The sequence below is a fragment of the Xiphophorus hellerii genome, chromosome 8, assembly GCF_003331165.1.
Source record: "Xiphophorus hellerii strain 12219 chromosome 8, Xiphophorus_hellerii-4.1, whole genome shotgun sequence".
Lineage (NCBI taxonomy): Eukaryota > Metazoa > Chordata > Actinopteri > Cyprinodontiformes > Poeciliidae > Xiphophorus > Xiphophorus hellerii.
In genome coordinates this window covers 18030097-18056205 of record NC_045679.1, presented here as the reverse complement: position 1 = coordinate 18056205, position 26109 = coordinate 18030097, and the positions used below count along the sequence as shown (strand labels likewise).

Genomic DNA, 26109 nt, shown 5'->3' with positions numbered 1-26109 from the left:
CTTTGGCTAAGAGTTTGGTAAGTTTAAAAAGGTCCTATAGTTAAAAACAGTAATGACCATTCAAAATTAAGGTTTCCATGCCTTTTGACTTTCTAAATGAAACTGTTCACCTACAAAATTGATGTGGGTGATTAGTTTCTTTGCCATGTCATAACTTTGGAGTCTTGCGATCTTTGGATGTTTCACATTAACACGGCCCTCAGCAGAGATTTGTATAACCTACATCACAAACTGATCTAACAAGGCGTTCCCTTCATTTTTGTATGATTGTTTCTATGTCAGGAAAATTCATGAAGCAAAGTCTGAAAGTATTTAAGAACTTGAACTTCTTGTTGGACTTGTACAGAGGATTAGTCTGTGAATTTAAGGTAGGGATAAGTCATGTGAAGATTTGGCTTGTAAACAAAAACGCTCAAAGAAGTCAAAGAGTCATGGTTTGTTTGCCCTTTTGACATTTTTGGTATGAAGGAAACTGATACATTTGCTGTGGAGACCTTTTGTGTTGAGTCAAGTTTTAGGAACACTTTCTTAATCTTGTACAAAAATAGTTTTTTGTTTCAAAAAAACAATTTTTGCTGGATTGCCTGTTTGCTTCAATAGAGCACATAGCAGAGATGATTTTTGTAACAAAAGTACTCACTATGTCTTTTTGTGTCTCCCCAATAAGCAGCAAAATATCCAAGTAATATGTTTCTATTAGAAACCTTTTTGTTTTTTTTACAGAGAGGTTGAAAGACTTTCCGCTGTCTTTCTGTTTTTGAGGACAAAACTGAAATGGCTCAGTTTGATTAAAAGAAAGGTTTTTAACCAAACTTATAATCTGCATATTATGAATGCATATATCAATGCAGATTATAAGTTATTTATGTGCTAAACTTTCAAAAGCTTCAGTTTTCTGCCTCTAAACTGAAACAATATTGGCTGTTGAAGACCATATTAGGCTATAAGAATCCTCTAGTACATCATGCTCAAAGTGAACATTGCTATGGAGTGGCAGTCACACAAATAACCTTATGGACACAAATAAAATGGTCCTTTGAACTCAGAAATGTCCTATGTATAAGCAGGTACTAGAAGCAAGCCACATAAACAAACTGTTATGTATTGCAAGGGACCGCAATTCCTGTGAACGTCAACAGCCACGAAGGGCTCCCCACCGTCTGAGAGTACCCAGCTCTACCCAGAATGAGGCAAAATGGTGTGACACAACTGTGTGGTGACTGGTTAACACACACAAAAAAACCCACAGGCATATATTCTGTTACTGTGGCGTTGCTATTGATGGCGCAAATGAAAACAGAAAGAAAACCTGTGTGGCTCAGGGGAAGATCCTACATTTATTATGCCGAGGAAGTCACCAGAACAGTTTAGTGGAAAATCCCAGAAATTCTCCTGACAGAATAGTTTCAGATATCACAGTAAACAGGTGCACAAGAAGTCCCACTAAAAACAGGGAAACAGTACTGGGCTAGTCATGTCCTGCACATTTAATCTCCCTTCCATAAATAATAAATATGATTGCTCGTTTTATCTGATACCAGTCGAGCCGTCAGTCATGAAGAGAAGCCCCATCTTTTTGTTGCAAGCTTTATATCTAAGCCCATTTATCTCCCGACTGAATTTAATCTCAGATGATTGCCCCTTTTAATAATTCACAAGCAAAAGGAGCAGGTAGAGAAGGGTGACTGCTGGCAAAGCAGTGTTCCCATGTAGGAGCAGAATGATTGTCTAGAAAACCTGAATGTATGTATCACTGGGCAACAGGAATTTGTTGTTGTTGTTGTTGTTATGAAATTATTTTCCATTAAGTACCTGTAATGTTTGAGGAGTACAAAGACATGTGACACATAATTTACCATCCTGATGCTGTATCTGAGCCCAGTGCAGCTTGTGCTTGGCTCCTTTGAGACAGCATCCTCATGTTGCAGTCTGCAGGGAGGTTAACTCCAGTCTGCCTCTCGGTCTCACGTCCAACCCTACAGCAGCATGCAGCACGGCAACAAACTGCTAAATCATCAATGTGCTCATCCTGGCAGAGGCTTTTGTTGCCAGCGACATTTGTGTTAGCTTGCTTGGTAAGAGCTAGGTGCAAGGAGCTTGAGCAGCTCAAAAGGCTGCATGGCTCTTTATTTTTTGTTTCCTCACGATTTAGTAAAACTATGTAACGCATGCAGGGACTATGCGTACACTGCAGCAGTTTGCAAATTAGATTTTCTCATGGATGTTTGCTTGATGAAAAAAAACCCTCTACATTAGGGTTAGAGTAAAAGGCTTCTTAACCAAGTTTGTCCATAATATTTACACACCATCTCAGTTTTATTTGACAGACCCACCCTTACAGAATGAAAACGCACGTAGATGATCAGGGGTTCTCTCAGCACAGACACCATCCACCACCTAAATCAGAAGCTGATATTTCCAACAGTAAAATTAGAAAATGACCCCCTAAAAAAGCAAGAAATTTAGCATTTAGAGTTATGTCTTCTTTCAAAATACATCTAAAAGCTTTCCAGGTCTCAACCTGCCTTTTATCTGCAAAGCGAGAACTGCTAGAATCATCCCATTAGCAGAATTATGACAAGCTTTTCCTTTGCCAAAAATAGATGAAGCGCAACAAGCCCCTAATCCTCTTGAGAGGGCTGCAGCCATCTCCAGATTCAACAGGTGGTCTTGTAAAGGATAGCACTTTTCCTGGATCCAGTCTCTGTTGTGCTACTTATGCTGATTGTCTCAGCTCTGCTATAAATCTTTAAGCAACGTCCAGGAAACCCGCGTTACTGTGTCCAATCGATTCATGCGCGTCGAATCGGACCATACGCAAGGAAGCAGACTGCATGGGATCTTTGATTTTGTAGGGTTAGGAGATCTAAAGGGTTATGTTTTTTTCTAACCCTTTTAACACTCAAAAATGATGAAAACAGATCTTTAAAGAATGCCTTGTAAAAGTATTCATATGGGTAGAGTTTTTTTCAGGTTTTATCACCAACAAATTCTAAGGGTTTCCATAGCTTATTCAGAAAACAGTATTATGAACACCAAGGAAGACAAACTTATATAGAGTTTAAAAGCAGATTTGGGTTACAAAACAGTATTCAAGCTTTGAACATTTCCTGGAGCATTGTCTATCATCTGAAAATAGAAAGAGTCTAGCATCCAGTTAATCAGGAAGAGCATGAAAAAGCCAGCAAAAATGTGGAAGACTGTGCTATGGTCATATAAAGCTAAACTTTGTGACATAAAACTTGCAATGCATGTCATCCTGAACCCAGGGGAGTTAGGCAGAGCTGATGAAAACATGGATGGGGCAAAACACAGGGCTCTTCAGGAGGAAAAACTGCTGCAGCATAACAGTCCTGAACACCTGAACATACACCCAGAGCAACAAGAATATGGTTTATATAAAAGCTCATTTGTTTGCTTGAATGGCCTTGTCAAAGTCTAGACCTAATTCAACCTGAGGATCTGTAGCCAGAAAATGGAAAATGATGCTCTCCATCCTATCTGTGTGAGCTAGAGCTGTTCTGGAAAGAAATCTCACTCTGGATGTGCAAACTTGGTAGACACATACCCTCAAAAAGACTTGAAGCTGCGATTGCATTTTAATTCAGTGACAAATAAGGTGCATCAATACTTTTGCATTGCACTCAGTCGTTGTATCACAATCAAAGTCAAATGTCTAATCTCTGCAGATGACTGGTTCTCCCGTGTTTGTCCCTCCCCGAGTTCTGCCTCTCCCTTTTGCTGACCGTAATGGAGACCAGCAGGGGGTCCAGACTGGCTCTGAAGCGGTGGCAGCGTTCCTCCCCATCACTGTCACCCAGAAACAGGAGCAGTCCCGGGGGAGAGAGGGGCACTTCAAATTCTGCCCACTTCAAAGAGCCCTCTGACCAAGATTGATTGCCTGCAGGAGAAACAAAACAAAACTTAAACGGATACATTATGGTTGTATTAGATTTCTTCAACAGTCTAAATTTTCCGTCTGTAATATTTTAAGTAACCTGGTTGCGTGCTGAACATTAATGACAGCAAAGCAACGCAGGAGGTTTAACGAGGATCGGTGAGTGTGGCCGCTTGCCAGACTGCATGGCTGGTTGAAGGAGCTCCTCCCACCTTCTTCTGCTCTCCCCCTGACGCTGCAGCAGAGGACTTCAGCTGTTCTCCAGCAGCATTTCACCTCTGCACAGATTAGCGGCAGCAGCAGCAGCACCAGAGGCATGCAGGGCAGGAGAGCAAGCCAGCCCGTAGCAACGCACTCTACCCCGGCTCTGTAGCCGGAGGGAAACCCGTAAGGACACTGGAAAATCAAAGGACCATTTATCATTGGACACGTTTTCTCTTATTTTTTTTATTTTTTATTTTCTCACAGTAAAGCTTTTTGTGTTGCCAGGGAGGAGAAAGTCCGAGCAGGTAAGCAGCAGCCAGCAGACAATATAACCTTGAGCGCTCGATTATGTTGCAGCTGCATTTTTTTATTTATTTATTTGTTTTTGCTCGTTTATTTCCTCCAGTATACCTGGCTTACTGAACCACACTCTTTATTCTGCTTTGATTTGATGTGATAAAGATGAAGACAAAAAAAAAAAAAAACGTATCAAAAATTTTCTGTTTAAAGTAATGAGAAGGGGGGCTATTTTACCAATTTCCTCGTTGGTAAAACAAAGCAATTTTTTCTCAAACCTCATTTTTCAGAGCCTCAACCCTCTTAACACGTGTAGTGTGTTCATCGCATACCTAAGAGAAATTTAGTCAGATACTGAAAAGATAAAGACACCTCAGAGTTGGAAGTTTTTGAGAAGTTTTGGCGGACACCCCCCTCCCTCCCTCTGACTATAAGCAGAAGAACAGGTTGCGCGCCCCCTCCCTCCCTTTTCTTGGTGAATGAAGGGGCTGCTGTGTGGGTGAGCAGGCGTGACGAATGCAGCGCCCGTTCAAAGTGAGTGTGTGTGCACACACTGCCGTGACCTGGTTATCAGACTGGAACATAGACAAATGGACGTCCAATTATTGTGATCATGTATGAATGATGAATGAATGACTAGACTGTTTTTTTGTTTTTCAGATTGTGATGTCCAATTAAGCTTCTTGGACACTGCAGCACATAGAGTGTAAGGCTCAAAAAATGACCCCCAGGGTCTAGTGCATGCATGATTTCTGGTGCAGACAGATTTATTATTTAGATAAGGTGTAGCTTTACCTGTTTTTAGAGCGTTACTGTAAGACACCTCACTGTCACATCTTGTTTTTAAAAGTGCACACATTTAGCTTAGAGCAATGCATGCAATGCAAGACCTGAAACCCTCATGAGGAATGAGGATGATCACTTCAAGGTTCATAATGTCTGCCGCAGGTGGCACCAAAAGCTTTAAATTCCACATCCACCCTCCAGCCAGTGACTCCTGACATACTAGCGAAAAATTTACTTATTTTTTTTTTATCCGCCATGGCTTGTTGCAAGGCTGGTATTTTGCTTTTCTCCGTTTCTGTGTGTGTGCTTTATACGAGGAAGTGAGAAATGCTGGACCTTGAGCTTGAGAAGGTGTGGGGAATAAGGGGTCTATCATTGATCAAAGAAGGACCGACCACGGTCAACAAGCAGCAGGCACACCATTCGTTAACGTTTTAGTCTTGTGTGGCTGCATTTCAGACAACTTGTAAGAGATTGTAAAGTCCAGAACGCCCACTAGGTCTATCAGCTCTTTGTGATAGTGTTCTGAAAACATTTGAGTCTCTAGACAGCCATCTCATCGCATGACTAGTGGACAACACCACGAGATCTTGGGCAATGCTCTGCTTCCTCTGTTGTCGCAGGAACGGTTAAACAAACAGTGAGCTGGTGGGTGCTTTCCTGCTCAGACTAAGTCAGAAAGAACAAAGAAAATGTAAACAGGTATTATCTTTACCAACAGAGAAACTCCTTATGACTACTATAGGATTAGTAGATCTCAAGATTGTTCTGCTGGTGCCATAATATCATTTTTTAAAAATCACAAAACACTTAACTGTATTATTTTAACATGTATTACTTTTTATGTATATGTGCATTAAATACATTTTTACAGCTTTCTTTCAGAAAGGTCTTGCTTATTGCCTCCCTTTCTCAAATATTCAGCATCTGAATAATGAGCTGATGTTGGCATGAGTTGTGATAGCACCTTGTTGAGAAGCTCTTGTACTGTGTTAAGATTATTTTTAAAAAAAAAACGTTACAAAGAGACAAACAAGTCCTCTGAAATGTTGTTCTTCGCCTCACTGTCAGTCCAGTCAAACAGGACATGACCAGTCAGAAGGAGGGGGTGTGTGTGGCTCAGTTTTGTTTGTTAGCAAGGGAGGACACATGTGGATTTGGAGGGGTGGGTGAGTGTTGTTGCACATTGGGGGGGGGGGAAGGGAGCTTGTTCTGGGTGTAAGATTCACCCTGGTGAGACTTGTGCCTTTAGACATTCCTGACATTCCGACCTCTGGGATGTTTGAGGCTCCTCCGTCTTCTTCTTGCTTGTCGGGGGGCTGCTGAGGACTCTTTGTAGGGCTTTCATGTTGCTGGGCTCACTTCGGCAAGCCTTTTATTTGAATGGAGACCACATGCCCTCTAATTTAGGAGGCCATGGGAACATATAGCATAGCACATATTTGGTCATCTTGAGTTACATCTCAGGATGACCCTTAAGTTCTTATGGCTTGGCTGTCGTGGTGCTTCTTTCACTGAATTTCTTTTATCACTGGAGTCTTTGTTCTAAACCTGACATTTAGACTTTTTTTGTAAAATTGAAGCGTTGTTAGCTGCAAAATGTAAAGAATGAGCTGATAAATAGTTTGTTCTGGCACTCAAAATAAAAATGATCTAATTTGATCTCTTGGTTAATTATGCTTCCTTCTTCTACCATCTTCTCCTAGCCAGCCATGAGAGCTTATCCTCTGTCTGGAAGATTCCTTCGCCACCTCCTCTGACCAAATCCGACTCTCAGCAAACCGAAGATGTCAGCCTGTGGTGACTTTGCAGAACACGTGTGGAAACCTGGCTCTTGCAAGAACTGCTTCCACCCGCTCAGTGCACACAAGACTCACAAGACTCGCGTCTCTGATGACAACGTCCCGCCAGCTTGTTTGAAGAGCAGCTTGGGAGGTGATGAGGAGGGTGGAGTGACTGCACCTTCGCCCTACAGCAAGCCAACCATTGCTGTCAAACCCACCATGATGAGCTTTGACACAAGTGAGATGAAAGATGTGAACATGAACATAGAACAGGTGAGTTTCTTAAATGATTACCTGTACTTCGCTTTCTGACTTTTTTTTCCTGGCTTTTAATGAGGTCTCATTTTTTTGGAGCAGGACAACCCAAAGAGTCCAAGTGAGCGAATGGGTCTAAAGAAGCTCCAAAACATGTCACCACTCTACATTGATGATAATAATGGTTGCAACAAGGCCCATAAAGAGGCGGGTCTTCAAAGCCCTAATGCCAAGATTGACTACAACAGCTGCCTCTCCTTGTCCCCCAGTATCCTGCCCAAAGACTCTCTCTTCATTAGTAATGTTTATGTCAGCCAGGAGGAAGGAAGAGGTTCAAAGAGTTTCAAGAAAAATGCCAATGGAGACTCATGCTGGCAGCAGAATAATGCACCAGCTATTGGACCAAAGAGCACTTACAATGAAAGGAGTAATTTTAGGGAGTCCAATGAATCAACAGTGGAGATCCCTTTGTCAGTGGATGGTGTTTCTTCTGAACATACCACAGTTCATCACAACCCTTTATGCAGTAGTGGCATCAACACAAAAATGCCCAGCACTTCCACTGCCTACACCACAGTTTCAAGTGTGGAATCTACAAATCACATTAGTCCAACATCCCTCAGTCCCATTCCTGCTCTGTCTAAACAGAACAGCTTCTCAGACTCTCCTTCTTCCTATCACAGCAGTACTGATTCCCTTCCTGGGCCTGATGGATCAGTAGAACAACAGAATGGGCTCGGGATACACCAAAGGCCATCAGCCACAGGTAGCCCAGAATCAACTCCAAGCTCTCCAAGTGTTCAGGAAGACTCTGAACCAATATACGCTGAAAGCACCAAGAGGAAGCCTAAGCCACTAGGAAATGGACTGCTTTCCTGTCCCGAGTCCCAAAACCAGATTAAGCAATCCAAGTCCTCGGAGTCTGAACGTTCTGGAGAGAGTCAGCGCGCCACCATCACCGTAGTGGCTGCTCACACAGAGAACAACAGAACTTTTTTCCTAAGCAGCCCAGATTCAGGTGTTGGCACCCAGTGCCACTTTAGCCCTACAGCATGCAAAGATCCCAGTAGCCCAGCCTTCCGTTGGCCCAGTCCCAGCTACAGTGCACCTTCTCTTGGCAGAGAACCTTCTTTGTCCCCCAACCTGCACCCAAAGCCCCAGTCTAGCCCACCCATTCCTCCCAAGAGAAGTTCTCGCTCCCCAAAACTAGGTACCTCTAGCCTTTCACCATCCATGTCTTCTCCGATCCTCCTTCCTGAATTCCCTAAACTTGGCACATCTAGCCTCTCAGCATCCTTGTCCTCCCCTATCCCGCTCCCAGAACTCCCCATGCTCTTCCTCGTCTCTGCGAGAGAAGGACACTTCAAGGGCCCCGCAGACAACCAGTGTGCAACATCCGAACGCTTGCACAAGTCCAGCCACCACAGCCCTGGCTGGAACTGCCGCATTGAGGAAGAAGAGGAGGAAGAAGACCAGAAGAAGCAAGTTGCCGCTAGTTTGGGAATAACCTCCCAGGGGACTGGACCCATCAATGGTGCTGCTGTCTGGAAGGAGGCCAATGACTGTAAGATCCACAGCAGTCCCCCTCCGATGACAGAGCCAGGCACGGCCCCCCCGGCTGCCTCCAACAATGATGCCTGTCAGCGGGAAACCGAGGGCACCAGCACAGAGGAGGAGGGCAAGCATAACGAGAGCATGCCGACCAAGCAACCGTTGCATGGAGGCTCAACAGAGCTGCTGGCAGAGGGGAAAGGAGTTCCCAACCTTGACCTCAACCCACCACCTCCCCCACCTAAAAAACTGCACAGGTAAGAATAACAAAGATCTTGTTTGGATTTATGCTCTGGGTCAATAACATTCAAACTAGAATGCCCAAACAAATGGCGTCTTATTTTTTATTAAATTTCGTAAATCCAAAAGCAATATAATTAACTGATTCACCTTTTAAAAAAAAGTATAATGTTGACTGGCAAGTAGAAATCAGCAGAGGCAGAATGGAGTCAAAACTATAAAGATAATGAGGTGTCAATGTTTAAAGTACAATTTTAGATGTTTGTACTCCGAAAATAATCTGTACTTTTAGGAAAATTTGGGTTTTCCATTCCTCAAACTTTTGTTGCAGTATAAACAATCTTTATCCACATGGAGGGCAAATTGCATCAAAAACTCAGACATCTTAAGCAGCAGTGAGTCTAAATTATTATTTACATTCAGACAGCGGCATTATCGAAAATCCGCTAGCTGTTTAAACACAATTTGGATGTCATTGCCTATTTGAGCCCATTTTATTCCACTCTGGCATGCACAAGTCTAGAAAATGGTCTTAGCAGATAATTTAGCCCTTTCCCCATGCAGTAGGTCTAAATTCAGATATGGGATTTGCTCCCATGTCTGGTGTGTATATATAGCTGCGTTGCTGCTACAGTGCACACTCTCACTTCTTGCATTTAAATGCACCTTACTGCAGTCATCTCCATGTGAAACCTTCAGTGCCTTCTCCTTTCATAGCATCATTATTCAGCCTTGAATTGGCCTCCATTCTGACGCTGTGTGATCATTCAAACCATTGGGGCATAATCCTCAATGCATGCCTTGTTCTGTTCCTACTGGTATTGTGACTTCTTCAGTTCTAATTAATGCACAAAATAGGCCTGGTGGATAGTCCACTGCTGTGTCACGTTGCTATAAACTGTTTTGGCTACTGAACAATAAGTCTCATTGTCAAATAAACTGGCTTTTTATTCTTTCTTTGTTGTTCATCATACACAGACAACGCTTTTTTTAAAAACATTTGTTTACAGCCTTTCAATATTAACCAACATATTTGCACTGTAGCCATACTTCATGTTCGTGAAGTCCACATCTGCTTTTTTTCCACTTAACATTTGTAATTTTGCCCAGCTACCACGTGGATAAGAATATATTCTGCAGTCTGAGTCAGCAATCCACAGCAGAAAAAGAGAAGGGGCCATCAGTTTGGTATTTAAAAGAGATGATTCCCCTAAAATAGACTTTTCTTTGTCTGGGCTGGTGAAGATGAGGTGTAACTCACCTCCAACCAACTTTCTTTTAATAATAAGTTTTGTCCACTTGAATCAGACACACCAAAAGCCTGCTATTGTCAAAAATGGCTGATCAGGTTCTGTGGAGTAGAGGGAGGGCTGAGAGGAATATCATTTTGACCTTTAAAGCAGCAATTATAAAAGGGCACAAGTTAATACAAATTAATAGGAACTGTTGCAAATACATTACTAGCCACTTTGAATTTCTTGAACAGCTTTATCATAGACTCAACAAGGTGTTGGAAACCTTTTTTTAGAGCGTTTGGTCCCATCTTGGCATGATGGCAATACACAGTTGCTGCAGGTTTGTTGGATCATCCATGATACAAATCTCTTGTTCCAACACACCTTAGTGGTGCTCTTTTCGATTGAGATCTGGTGATTGGTGAAGCTGAAGTATAGGGGACTCCTCAAGATGTTCAAGAACCCAGTTTGAAATAATTTGAGCTTTATAACAGAGGGCATAAAACCTCCCACCAATCTGCTTTAGGGTTCAACATGTGCTTTCAGAAATGCTATTCTGCCAACCTTGAGGGTAGCAACCTTGAAATCAAAGGCATTTTTGCACACACAACTGCCTCTCGGTGAATATTTTCTCTCTTTCTTTTTTTTTTTAACCATTTTTTTCTGACCCTGAGAAATGACTGTGCATGTAAATCCCACCTGGTCAGCAGTTTCTGAAACGTACAGACCTGCCCATCTTGGCAATAGTAATTCTACATTCTAAGTGACTTAAATGTGCCTCCATCCTCATTCTGGTGCTTGATTTTAACTTCAACAGCCTATCTTCACCACTAAATATCAAAAGGCATGAGTTGCTGCCACAAGCAATTGAAGAGCTTTGCCAAATAAAGTGATTGTGGAGTGTAGTTTGGGTTATTTTATATCTTAGTGTTTCAGTATCCATTATGATTTCTAGTTTGAAGTGTTCCACACTTGATATCATTCTTGATTATTGTTGGTCAGCAGAAAAAAACTATTCAAATATTTCAATTTGAAATATTTAACAGTCTCAACTATTACATTATGTAGCTTGGTGCACACCAATATAATTGATATTTTTTCAGTTTTTCCCCCCCCCCAAGTAAAAAAAATATAATAAAACTATAAATAAACTGTCACAAGATCCAAAATGCAAAAAGGCATCGCAATTTCTTCAATGTGTCTGATAATAGATGCATTACCCTAACATAAAATGTTACTGTACTAAGTACATTCAATTTTGAGATATTGACATTTATGAAGTCCCTCTAATCATTAACATCGCTTAAGTATATTTGAAGATTTCTTCTTATTCTCTACCATTTTGTAATTTTAAATTTGATCTTTCAAATTTGGTGAGCATATTGGCAACATATTATATAAGATCTAAATGCTTTTTAAATCAAATAAAATGGACAGATTTTTCACTTGGGTAGATCTTGTGTTACAGTTTTGAGAAACATAAAACATTTTGATTTATAAGTCTGCAGGATTCATAAATAGTTGACCACATTTACATAGGAAACTGAGAACAGATGATGCACCAGCTTCTTGAAGGAGTGTCCCATTTCTCAGTGGGATATCTAACCCCCTACCTGAATTAAGTGCCAATGAATACAGAGAGGTGTGAGAATGGCCTTAGGACATGGAAATAATATTCAGCCTTTACTTTGGTTAAATAACAAGGGTGTTTATCAGAACAATAAATCATAGAATATCATTTTTGTCTTTTTATATATATTTTTTTCAAATTTTATTGGCAGAAGTTGTATTAATATTTGTTTAATGAATGGAAAATCTTGACCACCACACAAAGTCACGTGTACATTCTGTCTTGTGAGGGAACATTTTGATTCTCTGAATCATTTAAAAGCCACAGATGGCTTGAAGAATCTGCCTCCCAGAGTGTTTTATCATGGCTGCAAATGGCACATTGTTGTCTTTTTTATCTATTATATCCGGCACCGTACTGCATAGTGAGTCAGACTAAGACGACTGTGTTTGTACCTGTGCCCTATGTCCTAAGTAGTTTTCATAACAAAGAAGGTGTGTCAGCTGGCCATTGATTGCTGCCATGAGGCGGGGCTTAAGTGAGCAGATTGTTGCCCCTGGCAGCTCCCATACTGTTCCCGCTTGGATATCAATTACAACCAGTAGAAGTAGAATTTATAGACCAGCCTCCTGGTTTCAAGTCCACTGAGTTGGACTTGGGTTTGAGCTGCTTCCTACTCAGTAAACACATGTTCCAAGATGCTCTGCCCCTCCCTTCACAGAGCCACCCTTGTTTTATGTGTTATTTTTTTTTTGCAGCACAACAGATAGCATCCTGTTGGTGCCGGACACACTTAAAGTTTACTCCACACTAGTAGCTGAACAAGAGAATGCTAAATATAAGAAACAAGGGCTTATATTCCACACATCTAACGGATGCAGTTGCTTTTCCTGCTGAGACACTTTAAATATCCTCATGACTCGTGTGGAACCAGAGTTGTGTTACTACACATGACAGGGCTTTAGAGAGCCACCAGTCTGATCCAGGGACCAATTTTGTGTGCCTGCCGACCCGGCAAGGACCTCTGCTTCGGCAGCATGAGGTAAGCACCTGATAGCTGATTTATTTATTTTTTTCTTATGTTTTACAGTTAGAGATGGAAATTTACAGGACTTTTTTATGAGCAGTCTCATGATGGGAAATGGTGATGTTCTTGTGGTTCAGTATTGGCTTTAAAAAAAAAAAAAAAAAACTCTACACTAAACCACCTTTTTCCAGAAGCATCTGCATTTTCACACCTTTATCAGCAGCTTGGTTACCAAAGTAGAAGTGCTGCTTTGACTTTTGTTTTCACAACCTGCATGTGTGTTAAGGTAGCTGTAAGTTGAAGAAAACCTGAAAGGTAACATAGGTACTTTTGCACTTATAGATGAGAAGTGACAAAAGGAAATGTACAGAAAAGCCTTAGAGTGCCGTTAAGAAGTAGACGTCTGACTGAGGTGGGCGATAACAAGCCAGACTGGAGCCATGTACAAAAGATAACATGGATTTGTGTCAAACATTAATGGGTCTTTGGTTTATATGACTAGATAGCCATAGTAACTCTACTACAGTCAAAGCAAAGAAACAATCGGTTTCTTTCTTCTCTGGACTATATTGTAATGTACGGGAATTCCACAACAATCCAACACAGAAGATAATAAACTTTGTAATTCAAGATTAAAATTGATAGCCGAACAAAACAAAGTTCAATACTGATTAAGCATTTGAACTGAACAATCTTAGTGTTTCAGTATCACTGCAGAAGCAACACTTTGCCTCTTATGGTAGGTTTTGTTTGGAATCTGCCTATCCCTACTTCAAGCTGTCAAGCCAAAACCTCAACAAAGTGGTGCAGGAAAAGCAATGTTAGAATTCACAGAATCTTTTATTTTTCATCGTCCTACTTTTGTACTTGTGATTCTGCCTATCTTGGGTGATGATACATTATTATAACAGCTCTTATTTTGCAGCTGTGGAAATAATATTTGTGTTTGTATTTTAATTGAAAGCAATCAGATCATGTTCTACATTTTTACCTTAGGTTTTTATATTACTATTGTTGTCCCTGAAACCATTATAATTTTACTCAAGGCTGGCCTACTCTGAGAACCTCAAACCAGCCCTTGGATAGATCATACAAATCTCTAATGTCTATAAATTTAAGATTATTATTCTAATATAAAATCCTTAGTTAATTACTGTTTGTTAGGGGATGGTGGGATATTAGAAAATGATTCAATGATGTTGTGACAAATCCACATTTGGTGCAAATGTGCTTCCAACTCTCAATGATCTTTAGTATCATGGTCCATCCAATAGACTGGATATGTTATTGCCATGCAAAGTCAGTTCAACATATCATGCAGGCAATTTGTGTTTTAATAACAGGTGAGTTGCTGAACTTTTGCACACTTTACCAAATGTGAGGAACGTGCTTCTGTGATGGTGTCACGTCATTTGTTTTACCACAAATAGGGCCTCTAATTTCAATACAGGAAGTGAAACCAGTTGAGTGAGTCACAACAACACCATGGCTCCTGCTTTAGTCTGTCTCTCCTTTAACCCAGAAGGTGAGCTGCAGCCAGCTGCATGTAACTCCACTCTGGTCTGTTTTTAAAGTCAAGCAGCCTCCTGTTGCCCTGCTTTTTTTAAAGACAACGTCAGGACTCGGTGTGTGTAAACAGACGGAGGCTGCCATGCACCGTAAGGGTATCTGTTGATATTTAGAGTCTGTGTGGCTTCTGGGTTGATAAGTGGAGACACCTCGCTTGACAAGTTTATCACAGTACTTCATGCCGGCAGGAAGGATGATTAAATCTACGGAGAGGAAATGGGCAGCCAGGATGTTTAGGCTAAAAGTGAGCATTCCATTCGTGGGAATGAATGTGAAATCCACCGGCAAACCGGAACGTTTTGAGAATACTTATCAATCTTTGCACATGTTTCAACACAGCAAAGAATGACGATTTTTTTTTCATTCATGTTTTGAATACAAATTTGCTCAGCTTGAGAGATAAATGCAGAGACACACTCATGGACTTGCAATCCGTACATTTGTTACCATTTGTCCCGTGCCTCAGCACTTCCCCTGCCTTTCATCACACCTCTTTTGTCTGCAAAACGACAGCGGATCCTCTAGCTAGCACACTGGCCACTGAGCGAATACCTCACCCTTTGTCTCCCCCACTGCACTCAACTCCTCCTGTCCTCCTCTTCTGTTTGTTCTGCTGATTTATGTAGGAATTGAAGTCATGGAGGAGTCATTTTGAAATGACAGAGAGGAACGATTATGATAAAGGAGAGGAACGGGTTCTAGCCCTCCACCCCTCCGAGCCATTTAGGTGTATAATGAGACGAGTGAATGGCTGTCAGTCGGCCTAATTGGTCAGCTTCTGGATTAAAACTCTGCTCATGGAGCCTTTTCGTTGGCATTGTGAGAGGCCATCATGTCAGTCAGGAAGTAAAAAGGAGGAAGGAAATGCTTCTCCCTCAAATATGAAAAGGAATAAGTCTTAATGTTTTAAAGATTTGGGTGGTGTTTTGTGTCATACTTGCGATTATGAACCAAAAGCTCTGTATCTACAAGGTTGAATGTTTTCCCACAAAAACCAGAGCTTTTTATGGGTATTTTATGTGCAAAGTACATGGTAAATGGCTTGTACTTAGTGCTTCATTCACACACACACATCCATACGCTGATGGTGGCAAGCAGAGTGGCCACAGCTGTGAAGAAGGAAAATGTGGCTGGCTTTCAGAGTTTTTTTTTTATTTTTGTTTGTTTTGTTTTTACAAACAAAAATCTGCAAAATATTTGCATTAGCATTGAGCCACTTTTACTCTGGTACACCTAAAAAAAATTCCAGTACAACCCATTGTCTTCTTGCTTGTGTTTCTTTTAATTAATTGTAAAATTGCCTTTCCTTTGTCTCATGCAATGAGATGCTTCATGTTTAGAATGTCAGGACATTGCAAGCATCACTTTTATTTTTGAAATCTACTTGTGGCCAAGGTTCCAGAGCTTCAACTAGTCACACGCTGCAGTTTTTATAAGTTTGTAAACACCTTATTCCTGAGGATCATTCTGTTTCAGCAATAAATAAGCTCAGAATAAAGAAGTGTACCTCACTATGAGGAAGTGGAACTACTCCTGACCATTTAAAGTAAAAACAAATGTACTCTTTCGCCTAGATTTATCAGCACCAAAACACAGATTTAAAAAAAAAAACAGCCAAGAGGAAGTGAATCGGTTCCACATTTACAAACGGTCACATCAAAACATTACTATTTCTTCAGCAAAAGTGCAGATACTGTGGTCGGCCTTCCTGACAGTTTCCCCTAACCAATCATTTTGAAATTAGTTCACAAACATTTTTTTTTCCCTTGTTACTTTAATTTGCTACGTTGTCTCTTACAGGGTGAGTGGTAAGATGAGCGGCAGCACCGTGGAGTTGAACTGCAGCAGCCAGGGAGGGTCAGCAGAGAGCCCCGTGTCGTCTGTTCGGAGCCTGGGCAGCATTAGCCTACCAGCTGCATCCACTGACAACCTGACAGCTGACACCGGTAAGTCAGTCACAACAAATCACGTCCAGCTAAGAGGATTTACTCCAACAGGGACATGCACAGAGAATCCAAAGCATTGTCTCCTGTTTATAGGGGTTAGTTGCATTTCTGCTCCCTCACATTCAACCCACCAAAAGAGGAAATGTTTCGCTGCAAGGTTATGTTTTCCCACTTATCTCTTGCCTTCCTTATTTTGTTATGACTGGGTGTGTTTGAGATTTCTAAAGTCTTCAAACATGTGACGTGGCTCGCACAGTGAGTGGCATTTGTCCTTGGCGTATCGGCTTTAAACCTTGGTGGCTCTCAGACGCTTGTAATTGCTGCAACTTCCTGTGCAATGCTGTTTGAAGAGATAATTATGGACTCTGATAACGAGGAAAAAAAAGGGTTTGGCTACATCCTACAGAGTACGTCTTTTTTTTTCTGCCTTTATGCGTCTCCCCTCACTGTGAAAGCAGTTATTGAAGACTGCACAGCGCAATTACCTTGTCGTCTGCCTCCTCGAGTGTAATGCGAAGCCTTTAATTGAATTGAATGGATCATAATCTGGTGGAAGATGTCTTGAGTGTTGACTTGAATCAGAGGTTGTGGAAATTTCCAGCTCTTCTGAGGAAACGAGGTATGTGTTTATAGCTAAGCAGTTAGATAAGGGGGTTGGATGGTCTAACGAGGTTTACAGTAAGAAATATATGAATCAGTCAGATTTAGGCTCTAAGAAATAGGAATAATACTTAGAATTCAGCTTGTTTTCTAGGTTGTCAAGGTATTCCTGGGTGATCTGACAGAACATGTAATTCTTTTTCATTTTTTATTGCAAAGACACTCCAAAAAAAAAATTGGTAATATAAAAAAAATACTCAACCAGACCGAGATCATACCAGAAGCCACTAATGTAATTTTTTTCTCCTCCTTAGGGTCTCGAGATGCTACACGAATGTCTTGTTCTTCACCGTTTCCCAGAACTCCTGTAGCATCAGCTCCTGGTTCTCCTCACTTGTCCTCCTTCAGCAGCTTAAGCACCCAACCGCCTCCTCTGCCAGAGAAGAAAATGGTCAACCGCACCGTGTCAGCTCCAGACACCGCCAATGGGAAACCCTTCATCCGAGCCTACCCGCGCTTTCCGTTCGCCGGCTCGGAGAGCAATGTGTGTCGCTCCACTGATGCCGCTTCCCGCACCAGCCTGCCATCGAGTCCTGTTGACCCCCGGCCTGTTTTCTCCTCCAACGAGTCCCTGGAGCGCTGCCACCTCCCTCTGGCTAGGCCCTCAAAGTCCCGGACTCTGGATGAGCAACAAAAGACCCAGGGGCGGTTAGGCGTGCACTGCCGAACCAGCATCACCTGCTTGTCCTCGCCGCAGCTTAGCGCGCCCTTTTCGGCCTCAGAAGCCGGCTCGGCACCAAACCTTGGCTCGAGCATGCAGCTCCAGACTCTTCTGAGCAACATCGACAGCAGGGAAGGAGTGTACTCCAAACTGGGCGGCCTATATGCGGAGTCCCTACGACGCTTGGCCCTGAAATGTGAAGATCACTTTACTCGCTCCCAGAAGAATCCGCTTAGGTTTGACGAGAGCAACTGGTCGCTATTCAGGCTTACTTCCAACAAGCCGAGCTGCAACGCAGGAGATGCTGTGTACTACTCTGCTGCCTGCGCATCGGACCCCAGGAACTCCTACGCTGTGAAGGTAATCCTTAAATCCTGAAACAAAATAGTATTACTTCTATACTCTTGGTTCAACTGACAACTGAACAGCTAGTGAACTGTCTGAGAATTTACAATGAAAAAGAGTTTTATTTAATTACAGAGCACTCAGAACATAGTTTGCATTAGGGGTGTCCCGATTCGATATTGATATTGGAAACTGGTCCAATATCAACCAAAAAAGGAGTATTGGATTATATCATGCATCCAAAATCTCTGATATAAGCCTGCCGACAAAAGCTCTCCGCTCCAGCGTTTAGTCTGCCCCAGCATTTCTCTTCTGCAGTGCTTGTATCTTGCATGCAGACCCATTGGAAAATAATAAATAGGTCAGTTGTACGCTTACCTATTGTTGTTGACTATTGTTTTCTGTTCTAGTACTGTCACATGATCAAGGCATTTTTAACACTACACTACAAAATAAGTAACATAATTACGTATGAGCCATATTGGTATCATATTGAGTCAATATTGGTATTGGCCAACAGTGAAAGCTGCAATATTGGTATTGTATCGAAAGTGAAAAAGTCTTATCGCCTGTAATTTGCGAGTTTTGCCTCAGTGCAATTTTTAAAAATCTTCTTAAATATCAATTTTTTTACACCTTGAAAAGTTTTACTAAATTAGTAACTTAATGCAGAAGTTTTCAAACTGTTTTAGCACCAGAATTAAAAAGAGAACCGCCTACCCCTGCTATCCCCTAGACTATGATAATCTTGCCAATAAGTAACTACCTTATAATTTTATCATGAAACAAATTAGCAAAAAAAAGGTTTCTTGAGGCCTTAATTCAGGTGTGAAAGTTACATGTTTTAACACCCAGCAGCAGAGGGAGTTAGTGATCTGGATCAGTAATGTTTGTCCATGATCTGGTGTTCAGTCTGCAGTGTAGCAAACTCCAAGTAACCACTAACTGAACAAAGTACTTTCACTACTGCTTTGGGTTTTGAAACAAACCACAGCATCGGGATCGATGTTTGCTTGGGGTTAAGAGCTCCATCATCCTGGGTCAGCCTGCAGCAGAGTTAATGTTTCTCAAGAATTAAAAGGAGTCAGATGAGGTGTTTCTGGTATCAGGATACCTAATTCAAGTCACCCTTTGAAGGTTTCCTGGACACATTCAACTGAAAAAACATCGGGGAGTTTGAAGACTAAGCTTCCCCCTGCTACTCCTGCGAGAAATGTATATAAGCACAATAAATAGAAGTAAAAGGCAGTCTTGTCTCAGCAGCAATATCTGTCTCATCAATGAATGCTTCTGAGGAAATGCATGATCTGGTCTCACAGTCTGATGTAGCAATAGGAGAAGCTTTAAAGTAGGGAAAATTATTTTTTAAAAATTATAATCCTTTTTTATTCACATCAATAGTCTTTGATGTGAATTCAAAGGCTATTGACAAGATTACAGGAAGTTAAAATAGAGAACAATGAATGAAGCATTAGAAAGTCAATTGCTGTGTTGTGCCTATTCACTCCCGTTACCTTAGCAATTGTCTAGTGGGTGTGAATTTATAAAACGGTTTGAGAGTTTAAAGAAAAGCCCTAGAAATGAAAAACATGTGGTTGCAGTGTTGTTGGTCTACAGATGGGATGGTTCCCATTGCTGTTCAAACCTTCAAACCCCAGAAAGTAAACAAGCGGCGAGCAGGGCGTGGATTCAGTCTCACTGATCTTTGTGCTCTAGTCTTTATTGCAGTACAAAGCAGCAGCTCTTTGTGCTGCATGTGTTACACCACAGGCTAGCCTCCCAGACTGTTGCTTAATATCTCCAGCCACAATTAATCTTTACATTCCAGAAAGGATTTACAGTCAGACAAACCACTGTTGTCAAGGCCACCCCTCACACACACACACACACACAATGCAGCATGAGAGGATCCTTCAGAACTGCTGATGATATATATTTCTGCAGCCACTTTGTGTTTAATAGGCTGTCTGTGGTGTTTAATTATTTTTATGTTTCAGACATGTTGATTCTTAAAATCTGTTCCCAATAAATGTTTTTAGGAGAGATTAGCAATCCAACCATGGCCACAATAAAAAACATTGTTAACATTTTATGAGAATGGTTTTCGGTGGTGTTGAGTGTTTCCCATGACAGTCTTTTATAATACTTAAAGAGATGGTCCAGGATTTTTTTTTTTCATTTTCTTTTAAAAAATGCGAGCAGTTAATAACTTGCCTATAAAGAAAAAAAATTAGGTACAAGCTAATGGCTGGTCTGCGGAGGCGAAGACCGGAGCAGACTTCAGTCAACAACGCCGATCTGAAAAACATTGTTGTGGTTTCCACACCATGACCACCATCATGTTTGCACTGAATGATTATTTACAAAGGAGAAGAATATTTTGAACAAAGAAAATTAATCTAGGAGGCAGTGCACCACCAAAATTCTTCCTGTGTGAAACTAACAGAATAGAGATTCTGAAGAGAAACTTCTCTGAAACAACTTCAGTTGCCAGTATTATTTGCGATGCTAAGCTAGTAGCTACCACATAGCTGAAGACCAAAGTGGACTTCAGCAACCTTAAACAATTCCGATCTCAAAATTATTCCGGTTTATTTAATGCTATTTTGTGAACCTTTAAATACTCCATTACGATTGCATTGGGAGGTTTATTAAGAAGCAAAGGGTTATTTACATGTGGAAATGGAGGTTGGAGGCAGTACACCACCAATAATCTTCCTGTGTGAAATGAATACTGAGAAACAAACATGCAGAGTTTAATAGAAAAGTGAGACAGTGTACAAAAAAACAAATGAACAACAAAATCACCTGGAGTTTAACATGTAATAGCATTGCTTTTACCCCAGCTTTACTATTATGTTAAATGGTTTACATGTTTCATTTTTTATGATTCACAGAAAGTGGTGCATCACCTCCACCCTTCTTTTCTCATGTAAATAATCATTAGCTTATTTGTTAATCACACCCTAATGGATATATGGCAGTTGTTCATAGGTATATTAAACATTGTTTGCTAAAACTGATTTGAGTTTTTTTTTCTCTGGGCTTCTAAAAGTCTACTTTGGAGATAAGTTTCAACCTTTGGGTCCAAATGTGTATTTAGTGTTAATTCAGTGGCGCTCAAGTCCAGTCCTCGAGAGCTACCATCCTGCAACTTTCAGATGTTTCCCTGCTCCAACACACCTGAATCAAATGAATGGCTTGTTAGCAGGTCTGTTCAGAGCTGATCCTGGTCTGTTTTAGTGAGGATGCATCTAAAAGTTGCAGGATGGTAGGTCTCCAGTGTGCTTCAATTAGAGCTTTCCTGCTCTAATTGAAGGTACAGATTGAAGACTAGCAACCTGTCCAGGGTCTCAATCAATGATTGTAGACTACAATCCCCATTCCCCAAAGATAAGCAGAAATAGACAATGAATGACTTCTATAGGTAACCTACTGCAATCAAAATATTGTGTATATATAAATCAGAAACTGGGGGGGGGGGGGGGGGGGGGGGTGCTTTTATTTCCATTAACAAATATTTTTTTTTATTATCAAGAACATATGTTTACCTTTTTACATGCAATCTGTCTTTGTCCTTTCTCACTTCTGCCTTATGTTGCTTGCTCCACAGATCTGTAAGAGTTCATCCAATGATGCCAAACAGGGTCATCTCTACGGTCTGACAGTGCAGCAGAGCATCCCTCCTCACTTTAACATCCAGCAGGATTGTGGTCACTTTCTCGCCTGTGTTCCTCAGAGCATGCTGCCTTCAAATGAAGTCTCTCTGCCTGCTGCGCTGGCTCCTACATCGCCCCACTGTGCAGCATCTGCTCAAGGTCAGCAAGCAGAGCAAGAGAGAGTGGTGGTCATCACGCCTGAGATTCCCCATCAGACCACTGCTGACTTCGTTCGGGAGTGGGAGGCGTTCCATAAGACTCAGCCTGAGGTCTACGAGCGCCGTGTTTGCTTCCTGCTTCTGCAACTCTGCAATGGCCTTGAGCACCTGAAGGAGCATGGGGTCACGCACCGTGACCTGTGTTTAGAAAACCTGCTGTTGATCCCTCACCAACAAAAGCCAGCCCACCTAACTCAGCAGAGCACCGCTGATGGCAGTGCCTGTAACGGTGTAGCTGCTGGAGACGTTCAGCGCCACCTCCCCCGTCTCCTCATCAGCAACTTTGCCAAGGCCAAGCGGCGCTCGTCAGAGGACGCTGCTTCGACGAACGGGGACCCTCGCATCAAGCGTGACCACGCCAGACTGGCGCCCGAGATCGTCTCTGCTGCTCAGTATCGTAAATTTGACGAGTTCCAGGCTGGCATCTTGATCTACGAGCTTCTCCACCTGCCCAACCCATTTGAGGTGAGTCCAGCGCTGAGGGAACAGGACTACCGCTGCGAGGACTTGCCTCCTGTGCCCCCTATATCCATTTACTCCTTGGGCCTCCAGAAGCTCGCACAGCTCCTCCTGCAACCCGACCCCATCAAGCGCATCCACATCCAGGAGGCTAAGCGGATACTACAGAGCCTGCTTTGGGGACCCCGGAAAGACCTGATGGAGCAGCAGTGGGAACGGCACAGGCGAGGCGGGGGCTTTGTTGACGGGTCCCGAAACGAAGGCCTGCTCAACTGGCTGGATGTGAAACGGGCCCTGCTGATGATGAAGTTCGCCGAGCGCTCGCTGGAGCCAGAGAGGAACGCCGAGCTGGAGGACTGGCTGTGCTGTCAGTACTTTTCCACAGCTCACCCTCTGTCTCTCTGCCACACGGCCGAACTGCTCTACTCCCTAAAGTGACAGCTCATGTGTGCGAGCCGCATTAAAATCATGTGTGAACTTGTGAACGTGCGAATGAGAGTCATAGATAATATCCAGACACTATGCACTGAACTGTGAACCTGATAATGTTACTTCTGCGTGTATGAGAGCCATAAATCAAACCATCTACACACTCTGTGCTGGAGTTTCTTCACCAATGGCAGCCCCCATGAAGACAGGATAAGAGGACCCTAAAGAAGGAGAGATGCACCAATCAAAATTTGGGTCTAATTTACAAAATCTGTTTTTTTAAAAGGCTTGGACCTGTTGAAAGGGATTTCTCTTAAGACCAGAAAATAGAAGATCAGTATTCTGCCACGAGTGTTTAATCCTTTATATTGGGAGTAAAGGCTACATCTGTTGGTGTGTGTGTGAGTGTGAGGGACAAATTGCTGCAAACCAGGTTTACTGTCATCTGAAAAAAGGGTTTACATAGTTAACATTTTCTACCAGCATTAGCATCATATATTGGTGAACAGGCACAGCTGACACTGCTGTTTCCATGGTTATTTATACAGAATCTGGATCCTGACGTTAGCTCTGAGGTTGCCAAAGTTTCCAAATGCAGCATTTTCTACAACAGGTAGAAGTTAAAAGCTTGAAAGGATAAACCACTGCAACTTTGTTGTAACTCAATTAGTGTTCCCGTTATCTGCTCTCTTGCAGCCTAGATGAAACCATATTGTAGAAAGTTTGAACGTTCTTCACATCTTTGTTTCCCCTGATTATAGTTACCACGCTGATACAAAGAATGGCTAACTGTGAGACGACTTCCACCTGTAACGACTTCCTCAGAAAATAGTGTGGTCAGCATATCCTGGTAGCTTCTGTTGTGGTGTATTCACTGATCAGGCTGGTCATTGATCAAAGCCGATCAAGCTTTCAGACAACTTTCTAGGTGCATCACTAGAAAAAAGTGATTGACAAAGTACCATTACCAAAGTTTCTTATTTAACATCCTGTGTATTTAATAAATAGATGTGGAGGTACTGTGGAAGCTTATTAACTTATAACCTGATAATGTGTCTGTCTATAACACTTAGTTGTCTAAACATACAGCTCATTTTTCTCCATTTACATCTAGTTTCTTCTCAAAATAAGATGTTGATTGTCAATTTGAACTTGTCGTATCTTCTCCTCCACTCTTTTAAGCCGCAGGCACATAGTGCTGTACTGTGAAAGCAACTGGTTACTGGTTTACTGGCCAAAACTATCAAACACACCTGCTTCTGTATTGACTGACAAAGTTTTCCCAAGCCCTACTGCCGGGGTGTCAAACTCCAGTCCTCGAGGGCCGCAGTCCTGCAACTTTTAGATGAGCCTCTGCTGCACCACACCTGAATAGAATAATTAGGTCATTAGCAAGGCTCTGGAGAACTGATCTACACAAGGAGGCGGTAATTAAGCCATTTCATTCCAGTGTTTTGTACCTGTGGCATATCTAAAAACTGCAGGAAAAAGTGCAAGGACAGTCCTTGAGGACTGGAGTTTGACATCTGTGCCCTACTGACTTCCATCACACATTTAAATGTTTTGACTTTTGTTGAGGTGCCTTTTGTTCTTTGTATATGTTTCAGTGATTTGAACCAAGTGTAAATATATTTCATTTGTCTTTTGTGAAACTGGCCTTTCACAGAATGTTCCGGTAACAACTTTGTACAGTTATTTGTAAATGATTTTCAAAAGCAAACGTGAGCCCAAGCAGGTCTTAAAAAGCCATGAATATGAACAGCAGGTGTTATTTATGACGTATTTTTGTTTTCCTACGCAAGTCACTGGAAGTTTTTCTGAGTTCACTCTTTCTTTTTATATGTACATTTCCTTTTGTGACTATTGTTGGGTGCAGAAAAAGGCTCAAATGATCTTTTTTCTGTATATTTTTTTTTTATCCCCAATAAAAATATTCAAATAAACTGTTTGGTAAACAGCCTGCATGCAGGTGTTTGCCCACGACTAATTTAGATTTCTAACAAGAAACATGCTCTGAACTAATGCATAATGGATTTGATTTTCTTTTGTGTGTGTGTGTTTGTCCTATTTGCATCGCTCAATAAACTGTGCATATATTTTCCCACAGTTATATTCTGTGTTTTGGCACTTTTTGTACGTCTCCAAGTTAATGGATATTTTAAAAATGGGCATTGGTGTAGGAATGTCTGTGGTGCAGCCCCACCTCGTGGTGCTGAAGATTATTGCACCTGAAGAGTATTCTCATACAAACCGTGGCAAAGATCATAATTTTTTACAAATCAGAGCGAAATGATACGTGTAGTACTTTCACAAAGTACCTTAAGATGTAAGCTGAATTTTCACTTATTTATTCTGTTTATGCACAATAAAGTGTAAGGAGAGCATCACTTTAGCTGCTACTGGAAGTATAACAAGTAGCAAGAATAGATGCTTAAAACAATGTGTTTTAATTCAATTTAATATCTTTCTATTGCAGCCATTATGATAATTTAAATAAGCGCGTTTATGTATATTGTTGCCAATGCTGTTACTTTAATTTTGGCCAACATAATAAACATGCTTCCAACAATGAACTATATTCTGTCAGTGTTGGTAGAAAGTGACTGTGAAAAGTTAATGCAGCTGAGTCATATAAATATGTACATAGCTTTTTTGTTTTATCAGAAATTAGAGTTTATAAAGTGAACATTTTAGTTCAGGTCCTCCTTAGAAACAGAATTTTATAAGGGTATGTTTTACACAGACACACATTAAAAAAAAAACTGTAAAAGTTGTATATTAATGACTAAATTGGAGATATGTTCTTGAATTAGTAAAAAGACGCTAAAATTTCTGAATAAAAATTTTAAGGTGAAACAAATGTAAAAAAAAAAAAAAGTAGCATTTTCACAGTGGAAATGTTTGCTGTTGTGAAAGACGCAGGTGCATCACCCGTTAACCCTTCAACCTATAACAGGTTGGTCGTGTTGAGGAATCTCAATTGGAGTTTGGAGCCTCAGGCCAAAACAGCTCTGCCCTATGCCCCCACCCACCCATGTGTCTCCTCCGTGCTGCCACTGACTCCCCCTCACACCGGCCCACCCCACAGCTTTCTGCTTCACATCACTCCTTCAAACCACCGGGTGCTCCTCCGTCATAGGTGGAACCATGTTGCTAGGGTGTTTTGGCCAATGGAATGGCATTTCCAAGAACACTGCTGGTCTCTGTCTCCCACACACACACTCCCACCAAGTAAAGGAGTCTGTCAAGTATCCAACTAACCCACCAGAAACCCCTCCCACCCACCTTTTGGACATTGTGCACCCCATTACTCCTG

At 41.6% G+C, this 26109-nt stretch overlaps 1 protein-coding gene and 1 long non-coding RNA gene across 9 annotated transcripts; one reads left to right on the top strand and one right to left on the bottom strand.

The window, feature by feature from the left end:
* Nucleotides 1–2958: 2958 nt before the first annotated feature.
* On the bottom strand, nt 2959–4108 carry LOC116724198 (uncharacterized). Its single transcript, XR_004340118.1, has 2 exons — nt 3999–4108; nt 2959–3901 (listed from the first exon to the last, which is right to left on the bottom strand). It is a non-coding gene; the product is annotated as an uncharacterized LOC116724198 (long non-coding RNA).
* Nucleotides 4109–4181: 73 nt separating this feature from the next.
* Nucleotides 4182–24903, top strand: prag1 (PEAK1 related, kinase-activating pseudokinase 1). 8 transcript variants are annotated; one of them, XM_032569674.1, is made up of 7 exons: nt 4421–4933; nt 5060–5105; nt 6896–7242; nt 7327–9032; nt 16217–16362; nt 17277–18043; nt 21642–24903. In XM_032569674.1, exons 3-7 carry the CDS (start codon nt 6973–6975, stop codon nt 22800–22802), a joined length of 4050 nt encoding a protein of 1349 aa, XP_032425565.1. In that variant the 5' UTR covers nt 4421–4933; nt 5060–5105; nt 6896–6972; the 3' UTR covers nt 22803–24903. The 8 variants fall into 8 exon arrangements, with proteins under 8 accessions (XP_032425564.1, XP_032425559.1, XP_032425565.1 ...); XM_032569669.1 differs by having other exon boundaries at nt 6892–7242; XM_032569673.1 differs by lacking the exons at nt 4421–4933; nt 5060–5105 and adding an exon at nt 4182–4407.
* The last annotated feature ends 1206 nt before the right edge of the window (nt 24904–26109 follow it).

Coding starts and splice junctions, on each gene's coding strand:
- prag1 (XM_032569673.1), top strand. CDS start 6,973: ATGTCAGCCTGTGGTGACTTTGCAGAACACGTGTGGAAACCTGGCTCT. Junction 9,033..16,216: donor CCACCTAAAAAACTGCACAG/GTAAGAATAACA, acceptor TGTCTCTTACAG/GGTGAGTGGTAAGATGAGCG. Junction 18,044..21,641: donor GGAACTCCTACGCTGTGAAG/GTAATCCTTAAA, acceptor CTTGCTCCACAG/ATCTGTAAGAGTTCATCCAA.